General features: G+C 36.7%; 1 protein-coding gene across 1 annotated transcript in view; it reads left to right on the plus strand.

Annotated features, from left to right (window-relative positions):
* The window catches only part of LOC100009811 (calcium-activated chloride channel regulator 1-like), a 67,829-nt gene extending 56,221 nt beyond the window's left edge, over positions 1-11,608 (plus strand). The window contains exons 13-15 of the mRNA XM_007480563.3: positions 4,801-4,965; positions 6,655-6,891; positions 11,173-11,608. Of these exons, the coding sequence (XP_007480625.2) occupies positions 4,801-4,965; positions 6,655-6,891; positions 11,173-11,561 (791 nt within the window). The 3' untranslated portion in view covers positions 11,562-11,608. The remainder of the gene's footprint in view (positions 1-4,800; positions 4,966-6,654; positions 6,892-11,172) is intronic.
* Positions 11,609-12,086: the final 478 nt, after the last annotated feature.

Consider the following 12,086-nt stretch of genomic DNA (forward strand, 5'->3'; position numbering starts at 1 on the left):
AGTCTGAGGGCCAGGAGAAAGAGACCTCCATACCATCTGTCACTCTCCAGACACCCCTCCCCCCACCAACTGTCATTGTTGTCCATCAATTTCATTCTAACTTTCCAACTGCTGTTTGCTCCAACTCAGTGCCAGAAAATCCAGAGCTTGATTTAGTTTTCTTTTCCACAATCATCCCTTTTTTTGTTGTGACCTTCCCAAGGTCATTTATATTTTTTATATTTACCAAGCTACTAAATCTACTTTCTAACTACACCCCTCCCCCCAAATCATAAACTTCCCTCAATTACTCTATCACTATTCTATGCGAACTTTATCTACTCTAAGGAATTTTATGCAGGAAAGTTTGGGTAAGGGTAGTTTTGGGGTTTTACTAATAAATTCAGTATAATAAATGTCTGAACAAAACCATTACAAAGAAATTTGATTTTAGGGCTAATACTACTTACTCTTACTAAGTTAAACTAAAACAAACATTATTTTATATATCTATAATTATTTGCAAACTGTTTTATCTATATATTTCCATTAAACACAATTTCAGCATCAGCTTTACAGTAAACAATTAAAAGTTTACTATCTGCAAATGCAGCTTAAGTCTATTCCTAAATATAACTGTCTATGCTATGTTTAACTTAACTTACTCCTAATCTATTCCCTACTTATTATAACTATTATCTATGCCCCTAGTCTATTCCATAACCTAATCTTATGTACCACATATATATATACATGCTATGCTATATAGTTACATACTCTATTATTATTACTAACCTGATTATAGTATATACATTATTTATAGAGATTATTTACATATAATTCAATAATATGTGTTGTTCCTGTATCCTGATGTCAGGAAAATAGAACTATCAATTGATATTTCTATTTGCCTAGGACCTTATGGAACTAACTATATACATATTTACATTTTGCATAATGCAATTTCAGACACTCATTTATTTAAACAAGGTCTCCCAATATGTCAGTTTGTGATTTTGTACTGTGTCTAATAGTGTTGTTTGAATTAATACTTATCAAGTTTCCTCAGATTTCCACTTCTCATGTTGACTGATGTATCTCTTCTTTCTTCTACTTTATATAGTGTTGCATGTCATTTCCCGAATATGTGAAATTAATTTTGTTTTATTCTTTCACCACTCTCAGTCTTACATATAAGTCCTGTTTTCCACCTTTCCTCTTCCTGTATAAACAAATGTACAAAATTCAAAGTCATAGTTGTCCGTTTAAGATTTTCCTCCTTATTTCTTCTCTCTAGCAGCTCTATTCTTGATGCTTTTCCTCTAGCATGCTTTAAAATCTTTTTCTCTGGGCTGGTTTAGAATCTTTTCCTCTGCAATGGTTTAAAATCTTTTCCTCTGGGCTGGAAAGTTGTCTTTTTCTTGCTGTGGCATGCTTGACTGCTGGGATCTCATTGTCTTATGCATCACTATTGTTTCTTTATAGTGTATGTTTTTATGTTAATCAGTTTTTGTTTGCATTTCTTGTTTTCATTTCACAGCGCTATCTTTTGTGTAGCTATCTTCATCTTCTATGTCTGTTACAGTGGTATCAGATTTTTCTGGTTTTATGTGGGACCAGTGGAACCATGAATCTCTCCCTGAAATTTTTAGAGCTGTCGGGGTAGTAAGCAATACGTTGTGTGGTCCAGTCCATTTTATGTTTGTAGCCAATTTCATATTGAATATTTTTAAGTATAATTTGTTTCCTGGTTTGATGTTGTGCAAACTGTAATTCATGGGTACTGTATCTTTTATCAAGCCCATTTCATGCAAATCTGCTATTCTTGTTTGTAAAGCTTGTATGTATTTTGTTAAAAGCTTGTATACATTTTCTTAATTGACAATCTTCCCCCTATCATTGGAATGTAAGCTGTTTTACAAGTCATTCCTTGCCAAATTGTGAGTCCATATAACATCTTAAATGGAGACATGTGAAGATCTCCACTGGGTCTTGTTCTAAGATGGAACAGAACTAATGGTAGAATGTCTGTCCATTTTTTTTTAAAACTCTTACCTTCCGTCTTGGAGCCAATACCAGGGCAGAAGAGTGGTAAGGGCTAGGCAATGGGGTTCAAGTGACTTGCACAGCTAAAAAGTGTCTGAGTCCAGATTTGAACCTAGGCCTGTCTCTAGGCCTGGCTCTCAATCCACTGAGCTACCCAGTTGCCCCCTGTCTGTCCTTTTTTGGTGTTTCTGCACAAAATTTTACTATCAATGTTTTGATTTATTTAATCTCTCCACTTGCACTGAACTTTGGCGATGATATGGTATGTTGCTTGTATTCCTAGATTTTTATAAATTTCACTGAGTATTGATTGAGTAAAGTGACTCCAATGGTCTGAGTCCAATTTTGTGGGAATTCCAAAACTAGGTATGATTTCTTTTACTAGGATTCTGACCACAAATGCTCCATTGTTCTTTTTGGCAAAAAAACTTCTGACCATCTAGTAAGTCTGTCTAGGATGACAGGGCTTAAACCTTTTGTCTTTTGGCATATTGATAAAATCTATCAGCATGCATTCAAATGGAAAATATACTAAGGGACAACCACCTAACCTTTTGGTCTTATAAACTCCCTGATTGAACTGCATACAAATTTTACATTTTTGACAGACTCTTATGACATATGAGGATATTCCTGGTGCAGTTCAAAATCATCTCACTGAATCGATAACGGCTTGGGTTCCATAGTGTCCTATTGTTAGGGGTCCTAGAGTTACCATCTTTGATTTTAGTTTTGGTACTCTCTGTTTTTTCCCTGTTGCCCCCATTATTTGTACATAATTTGTGATTCCACTGTCTTCAGGGGATGTTTTTAAAACAGATTTAGTTGCCCCTAAGTTCTTCATCCATGACTGAATTTCCCGTTCATTGTAGGCATTAGTTATACTGTCCTGTTCAACTACTGAGAAATTCAATACATGAAGAAGTACTTCTCTAGCACAGAATTTGGCTATAATGTCAGCTCTATGGTTTCCTAAGGACACATGATCTTTAGCTCCCGTGTGTGATCTGTAGTGGATTATTGCCACTTCCTTGGGCAGTTGTAAGTTCTCAAGAAGTTGCATGATGACTTTGGCATATGCGATCGCTTTGCCTGCACTTGTCAAAAATCCTCTGTTTCCAAATTTCATGAATTACTGAGAATGAATACTGGTAATCTGTAAAGAAAAGGAATTCGGGAAAAATTGCATTGACATACAAATAGAGGGTACAAAAAGGAAAAATAATACGAAAGAGCAGATAGAAGAAATCCAATTAGATAATGATGTCTTAGAGATTAGAGAGAAATTTTTTGGAACAGTGGAACAAGTTACAAAGAAAGGAGAAAGAACAGATCTGGCAATAGTCCAAGGCCCAGGAAAAAGAGACCTCCAGACCAACTATCACTCTCCAGACACCCCTCCCCCCACCAACTGTCATTGTTGTCCATCAATTTCACTCTAACCTTCCAACTGTTGTTTGCTCCAACTCAGCGCCAGAAAATCCAGAACTTGATTCAGTTTTCCTTTCCATGCTTCTTACATAGCTGAACACAACATATACACAGAGAGGTAAATGCAAAGTATATGCATGGTAAGTTCAAAGAAATTCGGGTGTGGGAGAGGACAGGAAAATAATTAGCAAGTCTGGGGAATCTGGAAAGCCCCTGTGGAGGAGATGGGACCTGAGCCATGCTTTCAAGGAAGTGAGAGAATTCAAGAATCAAGGGACGGGAGGAAGAACATTTCAAAAATGGGGAGGAACAGGGAGGCACTTGGGTGAAGGCAAAGAAGTGAGAGATTCAAGAATATATATATATATATATATATATATATATATATATATATATATATATATATATATATATATATATATACGAAAGGAATTGATAGCAATATTCTAACATGAGGTGGAAGAGATCAACAAGTGTTTTTTAGAGTTTGGGGCAGATGAAGCTCTGAGAGGACAGTTGAAGATTTTTGCACAGTGAGGTGAAGTGTTTAGATCTGTGTTTTAGAGGTGTCTATTTGGCAGCTGTGGTGTAGATTGACTGCAGAGGAATGATAATGAAGCCAGTGAGACCAATTAGGAGGCTATTATAATCATCCAAATGCCTGAATTGGTCAGTGGCTCTCTGAGCAGGAAAAAAAAAACTGATGTAAGAGATGATATAGAGTTGGAATTGATAATACTTAGCAAAAGACTGGATCTGGAGAAAAGCAAGGGACATGGGTTCAAATCCTGCCAATTATAGTTAACAGTTCTTTGTGGAAATTTCATTTATTTGATCTAAGTTTCAGTGTTCTCACTTGAATAAAGGGTATAACAATATTTCTCCTCAGGGATATGCTGATAAATGTCTAAGAATTGGTTCTCTGGGTGACAAAGTATACACAACATACTTCTAGGTCTAATCTCCATCACATTTTTATCTAGACAATCAATAAAACGAGAAATAAAACCTTGATTGTTAGGCATTTCCAAGGGGTAAATACTCACACTTAAAACTTATCAGTCAGTTATCTCTAATACAAGTTGACTTGGGCACATCAATGTTTTATGACTTACCTGACAGAGTTGTTAGGAGATTCCAATGAGACCATATTTCTTAAATAACCTTTAAAAACTTTGAAGCATTTTAAGAATATGTGTGTCTGTGTGTCAAAATAGCATACATGTAAATCCACACCAATATGAAGAGTCTATTAGTGTCTTCCTAGGTCTAACTGTATTTTTGAGAATTTACATATCCATTCATCATGAAGCTGAGTATTAACGCCTTTATTTCTACACTAAGGTGCTGATTCTTTCAAGAATGATGGGGTCTACTCAAGATATTTCCTAGGCTATAAAACAGATGGTCAATACAGCTTAAAAGTGAGAGCCCTGGGAAGAACAAACACCCAAAGGTCAAGATCCCAAGTGAATAGAGCCATGTACATACCAGGCTCAATAGACCAAGGTAAGGAAAACCTCTTAGCAATTAGAGCGTTTCTGCAATGAAAGCCACTGCCTCAGAAATGAGAATCAACCTCACAAGGGGTTCCCCATCACTATTAAATCTGAATACCTAAGTTTAAGTGGGCTCTTTTCACATAATGTGGTACATGGCCACTCGGGCCCCTTGCAACTCTGAGATTCTGCAATTCTACAATACAGAGGTTATTTATAAAGTGCATCTTACTTTACTTCAAATATGTCTAAATTCCACAGACCTCTACAAATAAAGAAATCTGTCCCAGTGTATATATAACTGGTAGAAAAATCATGTTTTTATGGCACAAATATTCCAATATTGCCCAGACACAAATTCCTGAGTAGAAGCAGAAAGATTAGGACTAAGTATCACAATATCTCAGAACTGGAAGGGATTTCCAGTCTTGTAGTTCAACCCAATTCTGAAACAAGACTACCCCGTCTACAATATACTACATAGACTCTCTGTTTGAAAAAGTCTCTAGTGATGGAGAAATCCATTGAAAAAGTTAATTCTACATTAGAATACCTCTAACTGCTTCATATGCTCCTTTGCAACTTTGGGGTTGTAGCTTCTTTTTACCCTCATTGAGCAAAATAAGGTCAATTTTTGACATGTCCCTCTTACCCACCAACAGGAAGAGAACAGGAAATTATTAACACAAACTAGCAGAAAAAATGGGCAAAGGAAGATCTGCCATTGATGATGGCATGGCCAATATAAGGTTTCTAAGCAAGATGAAAGTGGATCGTATGGATATTCAGAACATAATAAATGATGCTGAACTGTCCCTGAGAATACTGGAAATCACTTATTCTAGAGGTCATGCCCCAGAATAATTATTCCAAGCAATTGATTTTTAACAAATCGTTACTTCCTTGAAATTCCATGGAGTTCATCAGCCATATTGCTGTATTTGCTTCAGAGCCAATGCAGCCATCAATAGAAATCTTCTCCCTTGGTCAAAAGTTGTGGGGGCTGAAGTGTAATAGGGTATGGTAAAACACTGGACAAGAGTCTAATAATAACTACAGCTATATCAGGGGACCTGGTAGCTCATCTTCCCTAGAGTTCTGCCCCATGGGAGTTAAGGGAGAATGTAGATTACAACCTAGCAATGGTAGTGTGGGATTGGATGTGCCATATGGTGGAGCAGTATGGTGGAGAGACAAGAGATGTAGAGACAGTAGACTATGTGGAAGAAATGAGTCCTCGCAAGAAGAAAGGACATCCATGTGGGAAAGAAATATGTCCTCTGGATATCAGCATTCTGGGCCAACAAACTGCTTGTCCCATACTATGAATGGCTTTGCTTATAAGAAAAGTTATTTTGTATGTAGAAAGATAAAGGGCAAAATAGTAATAACTGCTAACATTTATTTAATGCTTTCTGTGTGCCAGTAGCTTTACAAATATTATTTCATTGTATTCTCACAACTCTGGGAAATAAATGCTATTATTAACCCCTTTTTACAGTTAAAGAAGCTGAGGCAGATAGAGGTTTAGTGATTTGCCCAGGGTCACACAGCTGGTGTCTGAAGCTACATTAGAGCTCAGTTGGGCCCAACTCCCACCTCACCTCTGTTCTGAGATAACAAATGACAAAAATTTATAGCAATTGTGTGGAACTGACCATAAAAGGCAAGATTATTGACATATTTTTTTTTCCTACAGCAGGTCAAATCCAAGTTAATAAACCAAAACCTACACTTAGTCCGGCTATATCTCAAACTGGTTTTAATGTAGTAGGCTTAGGAGATTCATTTTTGGTATCAAATATTCCCAGTTCTCAGCCTTCTCAGACTGATATATTCCCGCCATGTCGAATCAAGGATCTAAAGGCTAATTTTGAAGAAGATCACATTCGTCTGACCTGGACAGCCCCCGGGGATGACCTTGATACAGGACGAGGTAAGTGCCCCATTCCGTTTGGATTCAGAGCCAAGGAGACACACTGGCAACACAGAAAAGTAGAAAACCCACAAAATGAGGGCTGGGCTATGAAGAACAAAATTAACAGATCCTGAAAACAGTGATTTAAAAACCAATTATTTGGCTAACTGAACAGATCTGATTTGAGGATGAGTTATTCCAGAACTCTGAAACAAACAGTTGAGGTTAGCTGAGCCCTGAAAAATAAAAGTTTAACTTGGAAAACTGCTAAGGAAATAATTCAGAGATATATCTCTTTTTTTTTTAAACATTATTTTATTTGGTCGTTTTCATATATTATTCATTGGAAACAAAGATCGTTTTCTTTTCCTCCCCTTCCTCCCTTTCCCCCCCACCTCCCCCCGCCTTTCCCTCTCCCATACCTGACACATGATTCCACTGGTTATCACATGTGTTCTTGACTCGAACCCATTTCCCTGTTGTTGGAATTTGCATTATAGTGTTCATTTAGAGTCTCTCCTCAGTCTTATCTCCTCCAACCCTGTAGTCAAGCAGTTGTTTTTCATCGGTGTTTTTACTCTCACAGTTTATCCTCTGCTTGTGGGTAGTATTTTTTTTTTTAGATCCCTGCAGATTGTTCAGGGAAATTGCATTGATACTAATGGAGAAGTCTATCACCTTGGATTGTACCACAATGTATCAGTCTCTGTGTATAATGTTTTCCTGGTTCTGCTCCTTTCGCTCTGCATCACTTCCTGGAGGTTGTTCCAGTCTCCATGGAATTCCTCCACTTTATTATTCCTTTGAGCACAATAGTATTCCATCACCAACATATACCACAAGTTGTTCAGCCATTCCCCAATTGATGGGCATCCCCTCATTTTCCAATTTTTGGCCACCACAAAGAGCGCAGCTATGAATATTCTTGTACAAGTCTCTTTGTCCATTATCTCTTTGGGGTACAAGCCCAGCAGTGCTATGGCTGGATCAAAGGGCAGACAGTCCTTTATCGCCCTTTGGACATAGTTCCAAATTGCCCTCCAGAATGGTTGGATCAATTCACAACTCCACCAGCAATGAATTAATGTCCCTACTTTGCCACATCCCCTCCAGCATTCAATACTTTGCATAGCTGTCATGTTAGCCAATCTACTAGGTGTGAGGTGATACCTCAGAGTTGTTTTGATTTGCATCTCTCTGATTATAAGAGATGTAGAGCACTTTTTCATGTGCTTATTAATAGTTTTGATTTCTTTGGCTGAGAACTGCCTGTTAATGTCCCTTGCCCATTTGTCAATTGGAGAATGGCTTGATTTTTTGTACAATTGATTTAGTTCTTTATAAATTTGAGTAATTAAACCTTTGTCAGAGGTTTTTATGAAGATTGTTTCCCAATTTGTTGCTACCCTTCTGATTTTGGTTACATTGGTTTTGTTTGTACAAAAAATTTTCAATTTGATGTAATCCAGATTATTTATTTTGCATTTTGTAACTCTTTCTAATTCTTGCTTGGTTTTGAAGTCTTTCCCTTCCCAAAGGTCTGACATGTATACTATTCTGTGTTCGCCTAATTTTCTTATAGTTTCCTTCTTTATGTTCAAGTCATTCACCCATTTTGAATTTATCTTGGTGTAGGGTGTGAGGTGTTGATCTAAGCCTAATCTTTCCCACACTGTCCTCCAATTTTCCCAGCAGTTTTTATGAAATAGTGGATTTTTGTCCCCAAAGATGGGATCTTTGGGTTTGTCATATACTGTCTTGCTGAGGTTGCTTGCCCCCAGTCTATTCCACTGATCCTCCTTTCTGTCTCTTAGCCAGTACCAAATTGTTTTGATGACCGCTGCTTTGTAATATAGTCTGAGATCTGGGACTGCAAGACCCCCTTCCTTTGTATTTTTTTTTCATTATTTCCCTGGATATCCTTGATCTTTTGTTCTTCCAAATGAACTTTGTTATGGTTTTTTCTAAATCAGTAAAAAAAAAATTTCAAGTTCCATGGGTATGGCACTAAATAGATAGATGAGTTTGGGTAGGATGGTCATTTTTATTATATTGGCTCGTCCTACCCATGAGCAGTTAATGTTCTTCGAATTGTTCAAGTCTAGTTTTAGTTGTGTGGAAAGTGTTTTGTAGTTGTGTTCATATAGATCCTGTGTTTGTCTCGGGAGATAGATTCCTAAGTATTTTATTTTGTCTAAGGTAATTTTGAATGGGATTTCCCTTTCTAGTTCTTGCTGCTGAGCTGTGTTGGAATTATATAGAAATGCTGATGACTTATGTGGGTTTATTTTGTATCCTGCAACTTTGCTAAAGTTGTTGCTTATTTCGATTAGCTTTTTGGTTGAATCTCTAGGATTCTTTAAGTAGACCATCATGTCATCTGCAAAGAGCGATAATTTGGTCTCCTCCTTGCCTATTTTGATGCCTTCCATTTCTTTTTCTTCTCTAATTGCTACTGCTAGTGTTTCTAATACAATGTCAAATAATAGAGGTGATAAAGGGCATCCTTGTTTCACTCCTGATCTTAATGGGAATGGATTTAGTTTATCCCCATTGCAGATGATATTAGTGGATGATTTTAGATATATACTGTTTATTATTTTTAGGAATGACCCTTCTATTCCTATGCTTTCTAGTGTTTTTAGTAGGAATGGGTGTTGTATTTTATCAAAGGCTTTTTCTGCATCTATTGAGATAATCATGTGGTTCTTGTTGGTTTGCTTGTTGATGTGGTCAATTATATGGATAGTTTTCCTAATGTTGAACCAGCCCTGCATCCCTGGTATAAATCCTACTTGATCATGGTGGATGACCCTTCTAATCACTTGCTGGAGTCTTTTTGCTAGTATCCTATTTAAGATTTTTGCATCTATATTCATTAGGGAGATTGGTCTATAATTTTCTTTCTCTGTTTTTGGCCTGCCTGGTTTTGGAATCAGTACCATGCTTGTGTCATAAAAGGACTTTGGTAGAACTCCCTCTTTGCTTATTATGTCAAATAGTTTGTATAGTATTGGGATTAACTGTTCTCTGAATGTTTGATAGAATTCGCTGGTGAATCCATCAGGCCCTGGGGATTTTTTCTTAGGAAGTTCTTTGATGGCCTGTTGGATTTCTTTTTCTGATATGGGAGTATTTATGAAAACTATTTCTTCTACTGTTAGTCTAGGCAATTTATATTTTTGTAAATATTCATCCATATCACCTAGGTTGGTATATTTATTGCCATATAGTTGGGCAAAGTAGTTTTTAATGATTGCCTTAATTTCCTCTTCATTGGAGGTGAGATCCCCCTTATCATCCTTGATGCTGTTAATTTGCCTTTCTTCTTTCCTTTTTTTAATTAAATTAACCAGTACTTTGTCTATTTTGTCTGTTTTTTCAAAGTACCAGCTTCTAGTCTTGTTTATTAGCTTAATAGTTCTGTCACTTTCTATTTTATTAATTTCTCCCTCAATTTTTAGGATCTCTAGTATGGTTTTCTTCTGGGGGTTTTTAATTTGTTCATTCTCAAGTTTTTTGATTTGCATTTCCAATTCCTTGGTCTCTGTCCTCCCTAATTTGTTAATATATGCACTCCGGGATATGAATTTTCCTCTAAGTACTGCCTTGGCTGCATCCCAAAAGGTTTGAAAGGATGTTTCGCCATTTTCATTTTCTTCAACGAAATTGTTAATTGTTTCTATGATTTCTTCTCTAACTATCCAATTTTGGAGTATCATGTTATTTAATTTAGAGATATATCTCTTAGCACATCAGAGCAGCTGTGTGGGAAAGGTCTGAGAGGGGATACAGATGACCATGATTGGAGAATTACACACTCTAGTAGGCCTGTGCCCTTTCCTAGGTTATAGCTTTGAAGATACAGAGCAATGGAGGCTTTTGGGGTAACTCTAACAACTACTTACAGGTGGGCATCCCAGCCCAATTCAGTTCTGTTAGGTCCTAGCAGGGACTTCTAAACATTAAACACTGCCTCTACACACAGGGAGATATTTTTCCTCTGGCCAGTCAAATGGACCAAAGGCTAGATCCAGTTCTACTTAAAGGGAACTTAAGGTCAAATTCCCTGGCCAATGAAGAGTTTTCAGCTAGTCCGTGTTTACTACTAGTCTATATGGTAGATTCAAGTACTTTTTAGGTACATTTAAGATTCAGTTTCCCTCGAAACAAGTAATTCTTGCTTAGTTTGACCACTTGGCTTATTTCTGGACTCTGTTTAACAAACTTCCCAGTGAATAATACCCTGTGTGCCCTGTATGGTCTATGGTCCTGAACTAACAATCTCTTCTCTTTTAGCTGATCGGTATATTATAAGAATGAGCAAAGATTTACCTACCCTAAGCTCATACTTTGATTCTGCTCTTCAAGTGAATACTGATAACCTCATTCCAAAGTATGCCAACTCCGAGGAAGTCTTCGTGTTCAAACCAAAAGGCCTCAGAATAGAAAATGGCACCGTCATCTATCTGGCTATTAAGGCTGTTGATAAAGCCAACTTGATGTCTCCCATCTCCAACATTGCTCAAGTACATATGTTCACTAGTTCTCTAGAAGATCAAAATGATTCCAGTCCTGGTACTAGCATTTCAATAATAGTGCTATCTGTGGTTGGCAGCCTTGTAGCTATTGCTATCATTGCATGTGTCATAGTGTATCTTTTGAACAAAACAAGAACACAAGACTAAAGATGGAATAATTATAATATCAGTACAAAATAAAAGGATTCTCTGAATTTTGTAGACTACTTATAAATTTGTACATAAACTTAAAGCAAACTATGCGGCTAACATTAAATGAATAAATGGATTAACTAAAACATTTGAAAATGTATTGAAAATAAATATATAAACATATAGTCACTTCATTTATTAGCTGATAATTTTATTTTACAGGAAATAACATTAATTTTTCATATTTGTGCCTGAAGGTATATGTGTGTGTGGATTAGAAGTGATATAGGAATTAAGAAATAAAATGATAACTAATCTGAAGACAGGAGATAAATGCTAAATAATTGTTCTCTTTGCTGAGTTCACTAGGACAGTTTTGAAGAAACTGGGAATTATTTGGAAGTTAAAAAGGGGGTGTTTCAGCCAAGGAAGCCATGAATAGAATACCTGTAATAGGAAGAAACTGCCCTCCCTCCCAAATGGGCCAATCATTGAATTTGCTTTATCCCCAAATCTACTGGAGCAGTTGGATTCCTGGTA

The sequence above is a fragment of the Monodelphis domestica genome, chromosome 2 (assembly GCF_027887165.1).
Source record: "Monodelphis domestica isolate mMonDom1 chromosome 2, mMonDom1.pri, whole genome shotgun sequence".
In the NCBI taxonomy this organism is placed as follows: Eukaryota; Metazoa; Chordata; class Mammalia; order Didelphimorphia; family Didelphidae; genus Monodelphis; species Monodelphis domestica.